Below are 20,643 nucleotides of genomic sequence, written 5' to 3' on the forward strand. Positions count from 1 at the left end.
CATACTTCACACAAGTATAGTTGCTTTTATTTCCCTTGAACAACTCTGACAGCTGTCATCTCTTTCTTCAAACTCTTTCTCTGGATGATCACAGAGCATCCTGAAATGTTAAACAGGAGACGAGAGCGCTCTTCCTGTCATCGTTGTTGTCTCTAGCTGTGTCCTGACTCAGGGGCCACGTCATCAAACAGAGGATGGAGGTTTTTCTAAAAGGACTTTCTCATCAGGAAATGTTCCCAGTATGTGAACGGGAGAACAAAAGGCCAAACCATAATGAGTCGGTCTGGTATCCGGAGGATTTTTTTTGCCTTGCGTCACCAGCTGTGTGCCCGTCCATACCGCGGCTCCTGTCACGTAGCAACCATGAAAACACATAACTTCTTTTTAAAAAAAGAACTTGGACATTTCGAGGCCATTGGTTTTAACAGCAGTACCGTTAACTGAAAGGTGCTGAAAAACCCACTACCTACATTTTACAAGTGTGATCCACTGGCTCTCATTTGCGCTATGTTTGCTTCCATTAAAGGAGACATATTATGCCCCTTTTCCACAAATTAAAACAGTTCCCAGGTCTCTTAAAGACATATCTGTGACATGCTGTGGTCAAAGGATCAAAGGATCAAATATTTCAGCTATTTTCATACTCTCAAAACAGCCCTGTTCAGAACGGCTGGAAGGCAAGACAAACACCCAAATATACGTTAAAGAGTCTTCAAAAAGTGATATCTCCATAATATGTCTCCTTTAAGAAAAATCCCACATTCGTAAGCGGTATTTGCCTTGTCGGCCTAGTCGCGCTGCTGTGACATAATCAGTCTTCAAATGCAGCCTTCGGAGGATGAAGCCTTTGACAGCTATTACATACATATCCCTTTTACTTTAAATCACAAAAATGATAAAGTATCTTTGTAGCAAGAAGCAAAATCTGATTTGGTTTTGCTGTACCCAGCAATCAGCAGACAGCAGCCTGAAGACGCTGCCCGTCCAGGAGCTGCCTCAGACACTGTTTGATGAAGATCAGACATCCATGATGAGCACTTTTCAATCACTCAGGCTATTTGTAATCAGTATGGGCCAAATCATCATCAGCACTTTCTAAAGGCTTCTTGTTTAAGGTTAATCACATATTTAGGAAGGAGACAGTGAATAGGAACTAAACATCTTCCTCATTATAATCACAGAATACAGTGTGAAAAAAAAAACATATTTCACCAAGTGTTTCATCATCTTACCGCTGCGCGTTCATAAAGCAACATATTGTGTCGGAGCTCAGTCTCTACCTGATGATCTACGATGTGAACACACACACACACACATACACACAACCCCATGTACGGCTGTAGGGATGCGTTCAGGAGAGCGGCCTCTTCGTTATGTCCTGTTCTGTCAGGTAATAGTTCAGGTATCCTCCCAGAGCACCGACAGCCACCGCGGTCATGTGACTGGAGCAGCCGTCTGTGAAATAAAACACACAGAGAAGAGGATGAGGTCTCAACCTGTGGTGAGAAACCATATGATCCAGATGTTTCACAAGGATAAGCTGATGTGTTGCCATCTTAATGCATCAACGACAACCCCTTAAACTGACCTGGAAGTATCTTCTCCCTCCTCTTCACTCTCCTGTGAGGCTGCAGCTGCTCCAACAGTTCGTCTCCAATGATCTGGGAGATGATGCTCCCTAAGGAGAGAGTCAGCAGAGAAAATCAATCTATCCATCCATGCATCCCTCTCTTGCATGTAGCAGCTCAAGTAAGTTCTTGCTCTTACGTAATTTACTCCTCCTATAAAATATTATATTTTTGGTACTACTGATAAAAACAAATCTCATATTGTTGATGTGTCATGTAACTCATTTGTGTTAAACACATGTAAACAGAATTAGAGCTAAACAGACAGAAAATACTTTAATCCACTGGCTTGAACTTCAGACCTGTGCATCAGAGTAAACACAGTCTGAGTGAAGAGGCAGAGCAAGTCCATTACAAGTAATTAACATTTAAGTCAGATCTTGGTATAAATGTTCAACATTTTGAGGAGAAATACAAAGATATAGCTTTGAAATTAAAGGGGAACTAACCCTGCTAACCCTCCCCCAGCCATGTGCGTTCATTTTCAAGGAAGCCGCAGAGAAAGCAGTCAATAGAGTGGTAGCAAACATACGACGTTGTGTCGTCTTATCCATCATAGACAAGAGATTACGTGTCACGGTGCTGCTGAGAAGAGAGCTGGGACACCGGATCGGCGGCACTGATCTTGCAAGGTTGGTTTTCGGCCAAGAGACGCTACGTGGAAGGCAGAGAGTCTCCATTCTCCCCGTAACAAGTTACAAGTCATTTATTGTAACCATCACAATTACTCTGAAGCTGGTTAATTAAGATAAAAATCCTGCATAGTTCCTCTTTAAATTTGAAATGATGAGATTCACTCACTGTCCCTCCCGAAGCAGCCGAGCTCTTCGTCCTGCAGCCTGAGGATGTGCTGCAGCCACTCGGCTTTGTAGAAGTCAGAGAAACCAGCCAGTCCACAGATCAGGACTGTGAACAAAGAGAACAAATCAATTTCTTTTAACCTGGTTCATGGTTCTGCTGAATCTCAAAAGCGGAAGTGGTTTGAAATGATACTTTTCCAGAGACGACACTCACTGTTCTCGATGAAGATGTCGACCGTCTGCTCGGTCAGGCCGTCTCTGATGATGTCCTGGTTGGTCTTCATCATGTTGGAGCAGAAGATCCTCTCGTAGTGTCGTTCGGTCATGTTGGCTCTGGACGCTCGCGTGTCACCCTTCAGCAGGTTGGTGCAGCCTTTCTGAGGGGGAAACACAGCCGGTCAGAGTCTCACCTGGAGTCCAGGTAATAAACACGATGATGAGTGAATTATGGGTAATTCTCTAATTTTATCTTCACATACGCATGTTCTTTTCTGTCTGGTTTCATATTAAGAGATTATGTGTGTCAGGTAATAACAGACAGAAGGAAACATATTAGGAACTTTTTCCAGCAGCAAATTAATCCCCATTTACCACACAGGTGATTAGATGCTTACTGAAACAGGACCAGGTGTGTATGGGATATTAGCAGTATATTTGGTAACCCTTTAATTTACAGGCCGTAAATTACATGATAATGTCAAGAAATAGCCAAGAAATAACAAGTAATTGCATAGCAACGTCAAGAAAAAGCTTACAATTTCATAGTAATGTCATGTTTTTCAAAAGATTACACATGCTTTTCAAGTTTTTAATTTTTTGGGAAAGGCCAAACCTTTTCTCCACCAAGTCCTCACAATTGACCGTTATTTCCAGACATTATGACGCAATTATAATTAACGGCCTGTAAATTAAAGGGTTACTGTATATTTATCAAAAAAAGTGCTCAAATGAACTTAGAGGCTCATATGTACTGGGAATGCAATGATGTGAGGCTTTTTTGGGGTGAGGTCTGTACTATTTTATCTACTGTACTGGATGTCACTGTACCATGTTCTCCCACTGTGCTACTCTTGCATGATACCACCCCACTAAAGATGACAAAAAACATACACTCTTAACAGGCATCACTGCTGCCAAAAAGATGCTGGCTTTACGCTGGAAACCTCCATATACAATTACTAAACCCCAATGGATTAACACATACATTGACATAACAAATATGGAGCTGTCAGTGCCAAGAGCGCACGGTGCTGGAGCTGATATTATTCTAGCATATTGGCAAACAAAGGCAGATAAGATTAAGGCGTTGCTGTAATCACTACTTCTATTTGCAATTTTTGTTAAAACGTGATCTCTCATGTCTTGTAGGACTTTTATAAAGATCCAGGGTTGAAGGGGTGAGGGGTCACCACTAGGTCTTTCTCTCTCTTTTCTTTTCTTTTTATTTATTTCTGATTGCAATGTTCATGTAATGTTGTCTGACTTGTTTACATTTAGAAATAATAAAAAAGTTGTTTACCAAAAAATAAATAAATAATTTAAAGGATAGTTCAACATTTTGGCAAATTGGCCCATTGCCATAATCCCTATTATAGTCATAGCAGTAGGTTCGTTACCTTTAATTGTCGGTGCAAGCTATTTTTAGAGCGGCGGAGCAGAGCCACGAGCTGCTCAGAGCTACGCTACGGAGGCTAATGGGATTTCTTGGTTTCCCTCATCAAACTCATCAAATACACAATCCAACAACTCCAAAACGCTCTGGTGGACAAGTTGTGACCTGCACATTCACCACGCTATGATAACAATAACAGAACGTTATGAGACAGAGTTGTTTTAGAGGTAAATTCATGCAAAACCGCTGATGCGCGTTCCCGTCGAGGACAGTTTTTCAGCAAGCAGTCTCTGCATTTGCCTCTAAAACAACTCTGTCTGGTAACGTTCTGTTATTATCTCATAGCGTGGTGAATGTGCAGGTCACAACTTGTCCACCAGAGCATTTTGGAGTTTTTGGATTGTGTATTTGATGAGGGGAAACCAAGAAATCTCATGAGCCTCCGTAGCGTAGCTCTGAGCAGCTCACGGCTCTGCTCGGCCGTTCTAAAAAAATAGCTTGCACCGACAAATAAAGGTAACGAACCTACTGCTAAGACTAATAGGGATTATGGCAATGGGCCAATTTGCCAAAATGTTGAACTATCCCTTTAACGGTGCTTGTATATTTCAGATCATTTCTCACCATTTTTCCGATCATGAAATAAAGCAGCTGGTGGGATAGAGAGTAGTGTGGGCAACCAAACTGAGTCATGGTGTCCCGACACGGTTTGGTGACAATACAGGGCGTCCCGTTCATCTTCCTGAAAAACAGAAAAACAGAAAAGCAGCAGCAGCAACTCTTAACTTCTGAGGATCTGAAACCAGCGCATATTTGACCTTTTAATGAAATATATACAGACTCTGGTGGTTAGAGATCCCTCATGCATACTGTGGTGTTGTTGTTGCTGTTGTTGCTGTTGTTGATGTTGTTGTTGTTGTAGTTTCAGCTGGTGTTTGTTCATACCAGGTTCCCAGCAGCAGGGTCAGACACTTGTCGCTGAGCTGCTCGTCGTAGCACTCGGTGGTCATGGTGGACGAGTAGACCAGGCTGGGGTCCGTGGTGCTCCAGCCCAGAGGAACCGACCAGAAGCTCCACGTCAGCAGCGGCTCAAACTCTGCACGACACACACACACACACACACACACACACACACACACACACACACACACGACAGGAGAGAGAGGATGAAAGAAGGTCTGGATTGGATCAAGTGAAGCTCTTCTCTTATTTGTGTACTTTTTTTCCCCCACCACCCACCCACAGCTGACATCACACCACAGGAGGATTTCTGGGAAGGACGAAGGGAAAGAAGGAAGGACGAAGGGAAAGAAGGAAGGAAGGAAGGACCAAGGGAAAGAAGGAAGGAAGGAAGGAAGGATGAAGGGAAAGAAGAAAGGAAGGAAGGCAGGAAGAACGAAGGAAGGAAGGAAGGAAGGAAGGAAGGAAGGAAGGGAAAAGGATTGTGGAAAGAAGGAAGGGAAAAGGGATGGAGGGAGGCAACAGATTGGGCCAATTAGATCAAAGGAGGAAGGAAGGACCAAGGGAAAGAAGGAAGGAAGGAAGGATGAAGGGAAAGAAGGAAGGAAGGCAGAAAGGACGAAGGGAAAGAAGAAAGGAAGGAAGGCAGGAAGAAGGAAGGAAGGAAGGAAGGAAGGAAGGAAGGAAGGAAGGAAGGACCAAGGGAAAGAAGGAAGGAAGGAAGGAAGGATGAAGGGAAAGAAGGAAGGAAGGCAGAAAGGACGAAGGGAAAGAAGAAAGGAAGGAAGGCAGGAAGAAGGAAGGAAGGAAGGAAGGAAGGAAGGAAGGAAGGAAGGAAGGAAGGAAGGAAGGGAAAAAGGATTGTGGAAAGAAGGAAGGGAAAAGGGATGGAGGGAGGCAACAGATTGGGCCAATTAGATCAAAGGAGGAAGGAAGAAGTAAGGACGAAGGGAACGAAGGAAGGAAGGAAGGGAAAAAGGAAGGAAAGAAACATGGAGGGAAGGAACAGGAAGGAAGGAAGGAAGGAAAGCACGAAGGAAGGAAGGAAGGAAAGAAACATGGAGGGAAGGAACAGGAAGGAAGGAAGGACCAAGGGAAAAAAGGAAGGAAGGAAGGACCAAGGGAAAAAAGGAAGGAAGGCAGGAAGCACGAAGGAAGGAAGGAAGGAAGGAAGGAAGGAAAGAAACATGGAGGGAAGGAACAGGAAGGAAGGAAGGACCAAGGGAAAAAAGGAAGGAAGGCAGGAAGCACGAAGGAAGGAAGGAAGGAAGGAAAAAAGGATTGTGGAAAGAAGGAAGGGAAAAGGGATGGAGGGAGGCAACAGATTGGGCCAATTAGATCAAAGGAGGAAGGAAGAAGTACGGACGAAGGAAGGAAGGAAGGAAGGGAAAAAGGAAGGAAAGAAACATGGAGGGAGGGAACAGATTAGGTCAAGGAAGGAAGGACGAAGGGAAGGAAGGAAGGAAGGAAGGGAAAAGGGATGGAGGGAGGCAACAGACACACAGACACACGACAGGAGAGAGAGGATGAAAGAAGGTCTGGATTGGATCAAGTGAAGCTCTTCTCTTATTTGTGTACTTTTTTTTCCCCCACCACCCACAGCTGACATCACACCACAGGAGGATTTCTGGGAAGGACGAAGGGAAAGAAGGAAGGACGAAGGGAAAAAAGGAAAGGAGGAAGGATGGATGAAGGGAAAGAAGGAAGGAAGGCAGAAAGGACGAAGGGAAAGAAGAAAGGAAGGAAGGCAGGAAGAAGGAAGGAAGGATTGTGGAAAGAAGGAAGGGAAAAGGGATGGAGGGAGGCAACAGATTGGGCCAATTAGATCAAAGGAGGAAGGAAGGAAGGAAGGACCAAGGGAAAGAAGGAAGGAAGGGAAAAAGGAAGGAAAGAAACATGGAGGGAAGGAACAGGAAGGAAGGAAGGACCAAGGGAAAAAAAGGAAGGAAGGCAGGAAGCACGAAGGAAGGAAGGGAGGGAAAAAGGATTGTGGAAAGAAGGAAGGGAAAAGGGATGGAGGGAGGCAACAGATTGGGCCAATTAGATCAAAGGAGGAAGGAAGAAGTAAGGACGAAGGAAGGAAGGAAGGGAAAAAGGAAGGAAAGAAACATGGAGGGAAGGAACAGATTAGTTCAAGGAAGGAAGGACGAAGGGAAGGAAGGAAGGAAGGAAGGAAGGAAGGAGGCAACAGATTGGGTCAGTTTGCCCCAGAAGGACGACAGCAGGGTTGAAAGTGCTGCTGCAGCTGTGAGTGAGCCTCACCTCTGTAGTATTTGGGGTCGTTCTGCTGCAGGGCGGCGATGGCTTTGTCGAAGCTCTGGTCCAGACGTCTGACCAGCGCCACGGCCGAGGTTCTCTGAGCCCAGCTGACCGGGTCGGTGTGAGGCCACGTCCGCACCGCTTCCTTCAGTTCAGCTGGGACACAGTTCAGAAAGCACAGAAGGAGAATCAGGAGCACATATTGTCATGATGAAAATGGCAGTTGCTTAACATTTGGCAGTGGCACACATGAACAATCGTCATCAAAACGTTTTATTGAGCAACAATGTTTTTTCTTCAGATTGAGCAACAATGTCACATATTTTGTTTCTAAATTCTCATGTTTGAGAATTTGTAGCTTTTCTGTGTCAAACACAACAGTAAACTCAGTTTCTAAACTGTCAGGCTCATGGCTTGTTGGAAATGAATGGACACTTATTATAATTTACTGGCATTTTATTGATAAAACGTGTAAAAAATAAATAAATAAATAAATAAATAACCGTTAATAATGGCTGCAGTTCTAATTCATTATGTTTTTAACGAGTTTAACTTTGGCTAAAGGCTCATTACAAACTGAAAAACATAATTCAATCAAGGCTTATTCACATTTTTAACTGCAGACTTTATTGGAGGTTGGGGGGGTCCAAACAATGGAATTTAAAAAAGTGTCCTGCCAGAGGGGGATTTTCCGTAACTTGGCAACCCAACTGCTGTCGTTATTAGGGGCCTGTAACTAATCTGTTCATCATTAGTAAGATTTAATAATGTCATTAATTATAGTTTACAGACGTTTTAGAGATGGTATCATATCCCAATGTGTGCTAATATGGAGAGAAACTAAATTAAACCATGGTCCCACTCCAGCTGAAGCCCGCGGACAAACAAACTGCAGATACTTTCCAGCTGTTTCATGCAGCTGTGACCCCTCGTCCTAGTCCTAGTCCTGTCAGAGTTGCCTCAACGTCCTTCGGTTGCAGCAGAGTTAATGTTTATTATACCTTAACCTTACCCTGCAGCACGAGGAACCCGACCACGCCGTCCAGGTTGATGTGCTCGTGTTGCCGCTCCAGGAAGGATGCGCCCCTGGAGAGGCTGCTCAGCACGTCATCGATCATCTCCGCCCGAGTCCCGGACACTGCGGCAAACAGAGCCAGCGCCGCGGCCAGCTGGAGCCTCGCTGCGGCCCGCATCATCCCACTCACCCACTCGGATAGATCCAGTCTGAATGAAGGGCTGCGGGACAGTGTTCTCCGTCAGGAAACAGAGAGGAGAGGAGGAGGAGGAGTGGGGAGGACAGACTGTTTCTCCTCTAAAACTGTGGGGAGGAAAAGTGAGGAGGCAGGGGGGGGGGGGGGGGGGGACAAGATGTGACGTCAGAGGGGCTCTAATTACGACATCCAAACTTGAGTATGAAGTTCAAGGCTGTAGCCTATTGATCAACGCACATGATGCCAGAAATGCCACAGAATATAAACTGAATAGGCACACATAACACAACCCCAAAAATAATAGATAATTCCCCAAAACATCAAAATATATTATAGGCCTAATATATGATTAATAATTTATATTAAAAAAAAAAAAAATCTTTAGGCCTATTTAAAGCAGAAGTAAGTGGTCCGGTCGTTTTCGCTAATGCTGCGTTCCAGGCAGGCTTTTGAAATCGTAAATTACAGCTTCAAGTCACAACTTACGACTTTGTAGCGTTTCAGGCAACCCACTCGTGTTTTTCCGACCTGTTTTACCGATGAAAGTCACTATAACGGCCACTCGTAACTTCCGACCGGTGAACTCGTACCAGATCGACCTGGTACCACTTCACGGTCGGAAAAATACGAGTTTCCTTGAACGCACCATAACAGTCCTCGTCCCTACGTCACCACATTCACGGCGTCCCTTGGCTGCACACACAGCCCTGCATGCCGTTCTCTCTCCTCATTGGATAAAAACTGTAGGATACGATAAATGTTTTCTCTTCGTCTCAGAGCAGAGCAGAGGGACGGACAGACCCGTGTTTCAGACCAAACACTCTATGTAAGTGATTGCTGTCGGAAGATATAACTATTTAAGACTTATATTAACACAAATATATCACTTACTTCTGCTTTAAGACTCAGGGTCCATAGGCAGGACGAACAATAGCCTACAAACATTTCTAGAAAGAGACCACTGTCTCCAGTGTCTCCAGTAGCCTACCTGATGGGCAAACTATTGATTATATGATTTTCTGAGGCATAAATGCCGACACATAAATCTATAAATTAGGTTAATATTAAAAAATGATGGCGGCAGTTTTTACTTTGATGAATAGGCTACTCCTTGACCAGGGGAGAAAACAACTTGCACACTTCAAAACATTACTAGGCTACATAGCATAAGTGCACTTCCTGAGGACAAAAAAAAAAAAAGATATGAAATTTCTTCATTTTGTAAATTGACGCTGAGGAAAGTAGAGAATATTCGCATTTTAGAAGCTGGAAAAGGTACATTTGGGGTGTTTTTTGTCTAATATAGGCTACTGATCAAACGGATCAATTGTCATTTCGGCTCGAGAGTGCCGATAAAATAGTGGTGCGATAATGTTCAATAGGGGTCAGTATGGGCTGTAGGAAACGATACTTTTCCATCTGCTCGGTCCTGAACGCATCGTGAAGTCTGCGGGCCTGTCCCTTTAAATCTGAAGCCCCGCCCCCCTCCGCTGCGCCACGTCATCAGGAAGTACAAACAAACATGGCGTCGCACGGCCGCGGCGCCGCTTTCCTGGCGTTTATCTTCGCATTAATTGCGCTTTTAGCTGCGTTTTGTGTTGTCAACACGTCCAAGTCGTCGTGGTCGCTGGTGTGTCTGGCTGTCGTGGCCGTGCTGGCGTCGCTGTGGCTGTGGGGGCTCCGGCGGTGGGACGCGGGGACCGAGCGGCGGGTGTGTGTGCTGGTGCTGGGGGACATCGGTCGCAGTCCTCGGATGCAGTATCACGCCTTGTCCCTCAGCAAACACGGGTTTAATGTCACTTTTGTCGGGTTTTTAGGTGAGAAAGACTGTTTCAAACCATGTCAACCATTCATAAAACTGTGTTTCTTTTTTTATTATTGTTGTCATTTACAGTTGACAGACAGGTGGAAGCTAAGTAGCCTATGTGTATGTACAAGGAGGTGAGGGGATTACAGCTCAAAGTAGAGTGATGCCAGGAGATTGAACAGGTTACATATTCATAATATGCAGGAGAAGAAAACAAAATATATTTAAAGTAGGCCAACACGAAAAACATGGCAACAAAGAGTCCTTGTGGCTGTCTTGTTTTCAGATTGACTTGTTTGATTTCCTTTTCGAAACGGCAAAAACATGATGTTTGATTAGTGAATTTGGGGTTATGAGTAAGTTAATTATATATTATTGATGTAATTGGGGGGATGGGACTGAAAAGAAACCAAACGATACATTTTGGTGATCTAGATTCATTCATTCATTCATTCATTCATTCATTCATAAAACTAAACTGTAGACTAGTGTTGTGTGTTAACACACAGGTGACTAGTGTGTTTTTTTGTATTTTTTTTAAAAACACAAATGTCTCACTGTTACTCACTCACTTTGATTTATGCAGGCTAATGTGAATTGATGACTTTACGATCATTAAAACTGTTCTACCATCATTTATTGTGTGACCATCTGGAAAACTTGGTTGCACCAGTTTCAAAGGTGCAAAATACTTTATCAGGTTCTGTGCTGCTGTGTTATTCTGTTCAATCCAAACTTTGTTTCAATTATATGGTATAGATTTTGTATTAAATTATCTTTTCCTTTTAGCTGAGGAATAATGTAGGCTAAATATCAAGCAACATGATTATTATGAGTACTGGTACTGAATCCAGTAATGGTCTTGAAAATGGTCTCACATTGGTTTGGTCTCTGTCTTGGACTCAGTCTTGCCCCCCCTTGGCCCTTGGTCTTGTCTTGGTCTTGCTAGGCTCAGGTCTTGGTCTTGACTCAGTCTCGGGTTAGGTGGTCTTGACTACAACAACAAACAGCTGACATCGTTGTCGTTTCAGACACCAAACCTCACCAGGACGTGCTGAGACAGGAGAACATCAGTATCGTCCCCATCGAGGAGGTGAAAGGCGTTCGAGGTCAGTACCGTCACGTTGTCCGTGGTTCAGACTCTCAGTGTGTGGATTTAACCTACAGTTTTCACAGAGCGTTGTTTTCCCACAGTGGGCCCTAAACTCCTCACCTATGTGACCAAGGTGATCATCCAGTGTCTGCAGCTGCTGTTTGTGCTGCTCAGGATGGAGCTACAGTCTCATCTGCTAATGCAGGTGTGTTACAGGATGAACATCTGGATTAAATGTTGTGACTGCTTTTATTTTTATAGTAAAATAACTAGCTAAACTTATAGGATATTATACGTTGATATGGATATTTATGTATATGTTTTTATTTGTATAGATGTAGTATATATGGATATTTATGTAGTAGATAGATAGATAGATAGATAGATAGATAGATAGATAGATAGATAGATAGATAGATAGATAGATAAATATACTGTATATAAATCATGACAAGTAGAAAGGAGTGGGAATTTAAAAAAGTGCATACTTCATCCAACTCCTTTTTCGAATTTGTGCATATTATGTTTTGATTTGATTCTTGTATTTGTATTTTATTTATTTATTTATTTTCATTTTAGAGACGTTCGTTCGAAATAAAATGCATTCATTCATTCATTCATTCATTCATTCATATAGTGTACTTTAACTCATGTTCATTGTCTTGTGTTCATATCCCAGAATCCTCCTGGTCTGCCCACTATCGCAATGGCCTGGTTTGTGTGCGTCCTCCGTGGCAGCAGATTGGTCATCGACTGGCACAACTACGGCTACACCATCATGGCCCTGAGTCACGGCGAGAGACACCCGGTGGTCCGACTGGCCAAGTGGTCAGTGCTGAGTGGCTGGTGGTGCTTCACTGTCTGACCACACACAAGTCAACCTTGTCTAATGCTCAGGCTTTGATGTTTATATGTTTTTTCTGATTCCTGTATTTGTAATGTGTTTATAAATTTGGCCTATTCCAGGTATGAGCACTTCTTCGGCCCCCTGGCGACTCACAACCTCTGCGTCACTAATGCGATGAAGGACGACTTACAGAAAGACTGGGGCATCAAGTATGATTTGTTTTATACTAACCACATGTGTAAAAGTGCAGTTACATAGTTTTTTTGGCACAGCTACACTGATAATGAAGCCAAAAATGTCAAATTTTGCCGTCATTGATGAAATCATTGATTTACATCTTGTGGAGACCATAAATAAATACTGCTAATGTCTTTATTGCATAATGTCCCTGCAAAAAATAAAATAAAATCCACTTTTTTCTCCAAATACTACATAATAAACAAGGTGTGGACACACTGCTGACCTTCTGACCTTTGCAGGGCGACGACTCTGTACGACAGACCACCCTCCATCTTCAGAGAGACTCCACTGAAGCTGCAGCACGAGCTCTTCATGAGACTGGCCGACACTTACCCTCAGTTCCAGCACAGACGGTGAGAGGCTGAAGGAAAGATATTGAACAGCACAAAACCACCGTGCAGGGTTTTTGTCACGGGAGAACTGTTCAGATACAAGCTGCTCTTTTAAAAAGCAACATTTAAAGCTTTATTTACAATATTTGTCCAGAACAAAAAGTTCCCAGAGACTGATGATGACTGTGATTTTATCGACACACAGTGAGAGGAAACATCTTGTCGTCTTGTTTCTTTAAGTTAATTCACTCTGTCTTTGAGCTGTAGTTCCAGGTTTGTTTGCCCTGCAGTAAAAGTGCTGCCTTTGACTGAGTTGTTTTGTGTCTTCAGGTCTGGGAAAGAAGAGACCGAGGTGGCGAGGACGAGCTTCACAGTTCGTGACCCCATTGATGACTCTGTGACCTTGGTGACGGGGCGACCAGCGCTGCTGATCAGCAGCACCAGCTGGACAGGTCAGAGGAAGAACTGAATCGGTCTGAACATGTATTTTCTATAAATCATTCAGAGTTTTAGATTTTTTGAAATCTAAGATGATACCTAAATGTATATTGTGATAACTTATTCTATAACTTATTCTATAACGTATGGTTTATCTTTTGGTAACTAAACAATATAACTGTAGATTCATTTTACTTTGATTATAAACCATCCATGTTTAAGATTATTACATGTTAAAAAGTATTCAGATAGAGTATGTTTAACTCCCTGACTTTAAACGGATCCATAAACTGTATTTAGTTGTTTATAATCAGAAACGTTTACTTTGTTTCCACAGAGGATGAAGATTTCTCCATCCTCCTGGAGGCTCTCAAAGAGTACGAAGGTTTTGTTAAAGGTGGAGCTTCGTTACCACATCTGGTCTGTGCCATCACAGGTAAAACTGCTGCACCGCCTCACTCTCTGTTCAGGTGTGTGATGTAGAATAGTTTTCAGGTTTTTATTTTCATGTGTGTGTGTGTGTGTGTGTGTGCAGGTAAAGGACCTCAGAAAGAATACTACAAGAAGCTGATTGACTCTCTGAAGCTGGAGCATGTGGAGATCTGTACTCCGTGGCTGGAGGCAGAAGATTATCCTGTTTTACTGGGTAAGAGGCGACTGATACCAACAAACAAACGACACACGATACATCCTGTGTTTGTGTTCAATCCTCGTCACAACATCTACAGTCAACTAGTGTGTTAACCTAAGACAGTTGTCTTGCTGCTGTCCTGTCCTCCAGGTTCAGCAGACCTGGGTGTGTGTCTCCACAAGTCCTCCAGTGGTCTGGATCTGCCCATGAAGGTGGTGGACATGTTCGGCTGCTGTCTGCCCGTCTGTGCCATCCACTTTAACTGGTGAGCGCCACACAGTGAGGGGTCAACGGTAGGGGTGGGGCTATGCAAATTGAGTCCTAGTTACATCACTGGAAGACAACTGAGTAGGGGTGTAACGGTACACAAAAGTCACGGTTCGGTACATACCTCGGTTCAGGGGTCACGGTTCGGTACGGTTTCGGTACAACAGACACTAATTGAATGTAAAACTAAAATCTGTCTTGTGTTATAAAAGTTAAAAGAAAAAAGAATACAAAATAAAACAAGTGCATTAGGAGTGTTATAATGCCATTCATTAATTCTAGAGGAAAAAAAACGTGCACTTGACAACTGGCAACTATTATTCGAATTATTAAATTATTATTATTAAAAACATATTATTAAAAAAACAAAACAATAAACTGACATCAATGTTGGTTTACACAGTTAAATTAGACTAGCAGTTACTTTGGTGATGTTTCTGGTCCTGCCTGTGTTCATAAAACATATTAGGCAGCTACACGCACATCCCAAAAAAAACTGAAGACTAGGTGCTGGACCACCAAGAAAGACACAGGTAAGGAAAAAAGGAGACCGCACACTAGTTAAAAGCTCCCGTGACAGTTTAATGTCACTCACACGTTTCGGGCGTCAGCCCTTCATCAGACAAAATGTGTCTGATTATATATAGTGTGCGGTCTCCTTTTCTCCTCACCTGTCTGTGTTCATGTCAAGAGGCTTAAAAGCTGCGGGATCATCGGGATAAGTTGTTGCACACAACTTGTCTTTTTACTTGCACCAGTGATTGACATATCGGGTTGAACATGTGCTACGTGTTTGATGCGTTTCTAGCGACACACCGCGCATCCGTGAAACATCGCCGACGGACTTTGAACTATCCTACGTAGATTATCCCAGACACATTGGTTTGGTTTGGTTTCTCTTCCTGGCTTGTTTGATAAATGTACAGGAAAAAATTAATCAGTCAATGAATTTATTAGGTTTGAGAGAAATCAGTTCATTTCCTCCAGAAAACAAAGGGACTTGTATCCTGTCAGATTATTAATATCAAAGCGTTGAAATGTTTTTAAGGTCTCAAATTATGTTACACCTGAATTGTTAAATTTGTTTCTCTGCACTACTGAGGCCAAATAACAACTCCATCACACAACTGCTGTCATGCACTTAGAAAAGAAGAAGAGAAAGAATCAAGGATTTTATTGTTGACATCTTTATTCTTAGTATATTATGAATTTATGGAGTCAAGAAGTCGACAATGAACCAAAAGCATCAGACAAACAGTTAGACTCTGTCTCTGCTCAGAGACGGATCAATGTTGCTGCAGGCTAAATATTTTCAGGTCAGATTCTCACATAAATCCTCGCTGACTCACTGAATAAACTGGGAACCAGAGTAAAAACTTGAATGTCTGATGAAGCATCTGACTCGTTAGTTTACAGGAGCTGGTGAAGCCCGAGGAGAACGGTCTGATCTTCAGGGACTCCAAGGAGCTCGCTGAGCAGCTCAAGGTGATTTGAGCATTTTATTCTATTTTATTAAATTTTTATTGGTTTTTATATTTTATTGTGTTTTTATCTTTTACTATTGCTATATTTTATTGTTGTTTTTAAGTGCATTAGTCTCCACATCATTCTTCTTGTTTCACTTCTTATATACTGTATATACTTTTTTAGTCAAAATGTAAAGCATTTTGAACGGCATTTATTGCTTTGAAAGGTGCTATATAAATAAAATTTGATTGATTGAGAAGTCGTCATCTCAGTGAACTATGATTTTAATAAAGTGTATCTGACAGTGAAAATGTGACGTTAAAGATTCAGCTCCCACCTCAACCTTAGTATTTAATTCCTCTGATGATTAAATTCATCCTCTTCATGAATTTATCTAATTGATACACATTTGTTTTGGTCTTTGTGTGTTTCCAGTCTCTCCTGTCAGAGTTCCCCGGTTCAGAGGGCAGACTGGGTTTGTTCAGGACGAACCTCCGCACCAGCAGAGGGCAGCGCTGGGACGACAACTGGGACCAGAACGTCCTGCCGCTCATCACCGCTCCAAGATAAATTTTTAAAAAAAAGGTCACATTTTTATAAGAACCCAAGAAAAAATGAATTCCATTCTACTTCAGAGAACTTGAATGTAAAATAGACTTTGATACGATGTACATTTGTAAATAAAAACTTTATTGTGCTACAGTGGAGTCGTGTACAGTTTGATCATCTCTATGGACGAGAGTCGGTTGTAAGGAAACACTTGGCTGACGGGTCCTGAGATCACGTGATGGCTGATTCCTGCGTTTCCTGCCACAACAAACACAATCATTATGTTTAGTTTAATTCTTTTAAAAGGCTTTTCAGTCTGTTTAGCTGATTTGTTCATAAAAAAAATTACATTTTAGATATTGTAGACTTCTGACAGATGTTTGTGCAGCTGGACCCTGAAAGAACAAACCCTCTCTCACCGAGCTGCTGCTTGAAGCCGCTGTAAGTCTCTGGGTTTCTTATGGTGGAGCAGATGAGGACCTCGGGGGCAGAGGAACACCTCAGGACCTTCGACAGCAGCTTCACCAGACTTCCCACAACGTCAGGGTCATACACCACATCTGGAATACAGATTTAACATCTGGAATTAGCTTGTTTTGGATGTGCATGATTCATATTAGGGCTGGGACGGTATGCTTTTCTCCCAATTCGATTCTTCTACGATTTTTTGGATGCCGATTCGATTTAAATTGCGATTCTACGATATCGCCGATTCTCGATTTTTAGTCTGCATTTTTAACACCAGTGAAACAGTTGAATGATTATGATTGTCTACAGACTATTCCAGGAACCATATTTCCCCAAAAGATTTATTCAGCAGCAATATACTATATGTTAACTCTCTTTTCAAAAGCCTGGACTGCATAAAAGAGGCAAAAATAAAAGAGTATAGAAAAAACAGGCTTCTGAAACCTTTCTGACAAAATGGGACATAGACTGAGGTAAACTGCTACATTTTAACATTTATCTGCACACAAATACTGTAGGAAAAAACCTGGACTCTCTGTATATAAAAAAGGCGAACAAATGCACATTACACAATATAAATTTAAAAAAAAAAGATTTTTGAAAAAACTAATCGATTTAAAAATCGTCAAAAAAAATATTGCGATACTTATGTGAATTGATTTTTTTCTCCCACCCCTAATTCATATAATAATAATAATAGTTATTTTATTTGTACAGCACATTTCATACAATTAGTGCAGCTCAAAGTGCTTCACAATAAAAGAAGGAACATTAAAAGAACATTTAAAAAGAAACGTGACAAAAAAAGAAGAGATAAAACAACAATAAAAGAAAGAAAATATTGTCTTGCCCTAGCATTGATATGGTAGTATGTATCACACAGACCAGTGCTGCTGCTTCATCTCTTCACACAACTCTGACCTGCAGCGATGACGGTGTCGGCCCCGATCTGTTTTATCTGCTCCTCCGTCACCTGTGTCCAGTCCAGCTCCTCCACTCTGACCGCGGGAGACGTCTGCTCGCTCAGCCCGTTCAGCTGGACGTTGGCTCGCAGTTTCTGTAAAACGCTGGGGTGACAGTCGCTGAAGAAGAACCTGTCCGGGCTGCAGGAGCGACAGATGGTGATACCGGTCAAGCCCACGCCGCTGCCCAGCTCCAGAACCGTCCTGCAGAAAGGGAGAGCGTGAATGTGTGGAAGAGGAATTTGGATCTGGTGCATTTTCTATTCAAAACTGAAGCCTAGAATACAACATGACTTTGTTTTTGTGCTTGTTTTCTAAATGTATACATGTGTTTGTGTGGTGATACCTGCCGGTGAAGGCCTGCTGATGGTCCAGCGCCCACTCCGCCAGGTGGAGAGCGGCCTCCCAGGTCACCAGACCGGTCGTTCCCTCTGAGATCAGAGCCACATTTTCCAGCAGGCTGACGGCATCACCACCGGGCTGCAGGACACAAAGCCAGATGTTGTGGTAACTATGATGTTGATTCTTTATATATAGGGCTGGGTTTAAAAAATCATTTTTTTTACAATTCATATCGATCTTCATTTGAAAGATCCAATGTCAGTTCATAATATCCTCCAAATCTTCCTGTTTGTTGGAGATCTGTGTGAATGTGTGCATTTCCATTCACTTCTTAATTGTACACATTGATTGATTACTTGGATTATCACCTAAGACTGTACTGAAGAGTTGCACTGTTCACTGTGGGGGTCATGTGCGTTAATGTAACTGTTTTTGAGTAAATTTCTAATGTTAACATTAATATTTTCAATAATTCACCAGGTTAGAGAGTTTCATCTGGAGCAGTAGTTTGGTGAAAATGTCTTTCATAATAAAAACTGGTGTTAAAACTGAAATATCTCTAAATGAATCAATATTGAATCAAATCGTAAAAATCGAATTGAATCCTTGTGAATCAGACTTGATTCAGTAAATCAGTAGTGACACCCAGCCCTACCTATATATAAATCGTTTTAAAAACATTAGAGAGTGACAGGACAGAGTGTGTTTGGTACCAGTAAGTAGCTCTTGTAGCACTCTGTCGTGTCTTCAGCTCCCACCACCTCGGCCAGGGCGTCATACAGCTCGTCCAGAGGCTCACAGCCTGCAGCCTCCTGCTGTGGAGCGACCACACACATCACTCAGGAGGAGAATCTAATTTCTCTTTTGAATGCTTGGGAAATCAACTGTGATATAAAGTTAAATTGTAAACTTTATATGCAGCGATAAGAGTGACCAACCCGTTTGATGAGCTCAGAGAGGAACAACCTCCTGTATCTGACTGACGGAGGAAACTTTTGGCACAGAGAGTGAAGACACGTCTGGAAAACACATGAAGAGATGCCACTGTTGGTTTCACCGATAACTGGGAATTGTTTTACAGAGGTTGAGTGCAGGCAGCTCACCTGTTTCAGGATATCTGATATCAATTCTGATGATTTATTGCTTTTAAGGTCTTCTTCTAGAAACTGAGACAGAGGAAACGATCGGTCATGAATAACAAGGTGGTTGCGAGTCTTCTTAATATGTCTGTTATGTTAAACTGTATTACATAGGCTACTCAGTTCACTCAATATGCAAGACACACAATACAAAAACAGACAACACAATACATATAATATGAGATGATGAAAGCTAAAGGTTCATATTTAATAAGATTCATAAAATATAAATTACTAAAAGGATAGAAAAAAAGGCATCTGGACCTATTCTTAGGGCACCATTTAATACAATCAGGTGTCTAATTTATTCGACCCGCAGGCCATTAAAATAATATATTTTATGGTTTCATGTACAAGACCGTGCATTAGCCTACGTGTAAGAGTAAAGTAATCTTCATTGCATGTATTTTTCATCCTTGCATTAAATTTAGGACAGGTTATTAAATATAGGCTACCACCACGCATTATAGGAAGCACATATCAATACGTTAATAATGTAACAGATTATTGGGAAAAACCTGTGCCAAATGCACATGCCCCTTAATTTTAAAGCCTGGGCCTGGATTTGTTCACTGATTTGTAAAATGATGTCGATCATATTCAGTCAGTGATCAAACCGGCCAAACAGCGACACATTAAACCGCGTTTGCATCGTCGTACTCACGGTCCAGGGAAATGAAGGCAGTCTGCTCATGGAGAAAAAATACGACTGGAAATCTTTTAAAATTTCTGTCTTTTTGACTCTAATCTCGTCTGAGGTTTCCTCTGAGTGCCCCATCTTCAACGTGGGTCTGTTTACTTCCTGTTTACCCAGAATCCACCGCGAAAAATCTCACTAAAGCTACTGGGTAGTGAAGTCTTTGTTCCTTCAACGGTTGTTTGTTTGTTACACCAATAAAATACATGGCAAAACATTATAAACAAGTCAATATAATAACAAATAAGGCACTATAAAGCATTTTATGAGATAAAACTATTCATCTATAAACAAAGATTATAGCTACATAGTTTTGCTGAAAACACCTATACTATGTGAATTTACCACCTTGTGTGTTATGTTATCATGGGATTATTTTTGAAATAGTAGGCTGAAAATCATAGGAATGTAAAGTTATGTGTGGACAAATGTAAAGTTATGATTTTCTTTTCTAACTTTAGTCAGTATCTGATCCCTGCTAAAATCTTCCTTCTTGTTATGATGGTGATTTTCTTTTTGTACTTGCAGCCTGAAAATCACAGACACATAATAAAGATAACTATAACATTTAAATCCCCAAATTCTAACAGCACGATACACAAGCAAGAGACGGTGTCATTTTAAAAAATGTCCATAAGTAGCCCATCTGTTTGTGTTTTGGATGACTAGATAGTCATAATATTTTTTCTATTTTCGGTCTGTTGGTTTTTCATCCCGCTCTTTTCTTGCTGTGTCACTGCATGAAGAGATAAACCTCTTAACAGTTGGGCCAACTCCTCATTCACCCACAACTCACTGCGCCAGCATTACTGGTGAGTAACAAGAAGGTTATTATGATGTGTGTCTTTATATTCTTCTTTTTTTGTCTTTGTTAATCGGCTATGATAATTAGAG

The 20,643-nt window shown here is 41.9% G+C and overlaps 3 protein-coding genes across 5 annotated transcripts; 1 reads left to right on the top strand and 2 right to left on the bottom strand.

Annotated features, from left to right (window-relative positions):
* Positions 1-1,094: 1,094 nt before the first annotated feature.
* c8h16orf89 (chromosome 8 C16orf89 homolog) lies at positions 1,095-8,528 on the bottom strand. 2 transcript variants are annotated; one of them, XM_085783705.1, is made up of 8 exons: positions 8,272-8,528; positions 7,263-7,415; positions 4,911-5,136; positions 4,665-4,782; positions 2,643-2,805; positions 2,430-2,534; positions 1,589-1,678; positions 1,095-1,455 (listed from the first exon to the last, which is right to left on the bottom strand). In XM_085783705.1, exons 1-8 carry the CDS (start codon positions 8,453-8,455, stop codon positions 1,352-1,354), a joined length of 1,143 nt encoding a protein of 380 aa, XP_085639831.1. In that variant the 5' UTR covers positions 8,456-8,528; the 3' UTR covers positions 1,095-1,351. The 2 variants fall into 2 exon arrangements, with proteins under 2 accessions (XP_085639831.1, XP_085639832.1); XM_085783706.1 differs by having other exon boundaries at positions 4,986-5,136; positions 8,272-8,517.
* Positions 8,529-9,970: 1,442 nt separating this feature from the next.
* Positions 9,971-16,163, top strand: alg1 (ALG1 chitobiosyldiphosphodolichol beta-mannosyltransferase). Its single transcript, XM_085783709.1, has 12 exons — positions 9,971-10,287; positions 11,309-11,386; positions 11,472-11,575; positions 12,050-12,198; positions 12,337-12,426; positions 12,697-12,810; positions 13,120-13,241; positions 13,565-13,663; positions 13,763-13,873; positions 14,009-14,123; positions 15,535-15,610; positions 16,028-16,163. The coding sequence occupies exons 1-12, from the start codon at positions 9,993-9,995 to the stop codon at positions 16,160-16,162; spliced, it is 1,488 nt and encodes a 495-aa protein (XP_085639835.1). The 5' UTR covers positions 9,971-9,992; the 3' UTR covers position 16,163.
* Positions 16,164-16,261: 98 nt separating this feature from the next.
* eef2kmt (eukaryotic elongation factor 2 lysine methyltransferase) lies at positions 16,262-19,862 on the bottom strand. 2 transcript variants are annotated; one of them, XM_085783711.1, is made up of 8 exons: positions 19,717-19,862; positions 19,017-19,079; positions 18,852-18,932; positions 18,627-18,725; positions 17,918-18,051; positions 17,531-17,775; positions 16,561-16,701; positions 16,262-16,399 (listed from the first exon to the last, which is right to left on the bottom strand). In XM_085783711.1, exons 1-8 carry the CDS (start codon positions 19,828-19,830, stop codon positions 16,290-16,292), a joined length of 987 nt encoding a protein of 328 aa, XP_085639837.1. In that variant the 5' UTR covers positions 19,831-19,862; the 3' UTR covers positions 16,262-16,289. The 2 variants fall into 2 exon arrangements, with proteins under 2 accessions (XP_085639837.1, XP_085639836.1); XM_085783710.1 differs by having other exon boundaries at positions 18,627-18,728.
* Between the last annotated feature and the right edge of the window lie 781 nt (positions 19,863-20,643).

The sequence above is a fragment of the Trachurus japonicus genome, chromosome 8, assembly GCF_045865225.1.
Source record: "Trachurus japonicus isolate A0001 chromosome 8, Traja_1.0".
Taxonomy (NCBI): Eukaryota; Metazoa; Chordata; class Actinopteri; order Carangiformes; family Carangidae; genus Trachurus; species Trachurus japonicus.

What these genes read in the sequence shown, in the direction of transcription:
- c8h16orf89 (XM_085783705.1), bottom strand. Translation starts at nt 8,455, where the DNA reads ATGATGCGGGCCGCAGCGAGGCTCCAGCTGGCCGCGGCGCTGGCTCTG. An exon ending in CGGGTTCCTCGTGCTGCAGG is followed by an intron (nt 7,416 to 8,271) that starts GTAAGGTTAAGG and finishes ACTGTGTCCCAG; the next exon opens with CTGAACTGAAGGAAGCGGTG. An exon ending in ACAGCAACAACAACACCACA is followed by an intron (nt 4,783 to 4,910) that starts GTATGCATGAGG and finishes TCTGTTTTTCAG; the next exon opens with GAAGATGAACGGGACGCCCT.
- alg1 (XM_085783709.1), top strand. Translation starts at nt 9,993, where the DNA reads ATGGCGTCGCACGGCCGCGGCGCCGCTTTCCTGGCGTTTATCTTCGCA. An exon ending in GGAGGTGAAAGGCGTTCGAG is followed by an intron (nt 11,387 to 11,471) that starts GTCAGTACCGTC and finishes GTTTTCCCACAG; the next exon opens with TGGGCCCTAAACTCCTCACC. An exon ending in AGTCTCATCTGCTAATGCAG is followed by an intron (nt 11,576 to 12,049) that starts GTGTGTTACAGG and finishes TTCATATCCCAG; the next exon opens with AATCCTCCTGGTCTGCCCAC.
- eef2kmt (XM_085783710.1), bottom strand. Translation starts at nt 19,830, where the DNA reads ATGGGGCACTCAGAGGAAACCTCAGACGAGATTAGAGTCAAAAAGACA. An exon ending in TATCAGATATCCTGAAACAG is followed by an intron (nt 18,933 to 19,016) that starts GTGAGCTGCCTG and finishes TGTGTTTTCCAG; the next exon opens with ACGTGTCTTCACTCTCTGTG. An exon ending in TCTCTGAGCTCATCAAACGG is followed by an intron (nt 18,729 to 18,851) that starts GTTGGTCACTCT and finishes GTCGCTCCACAG; the next exon opens with CAGGAGGCTGCAGGCTGTGA.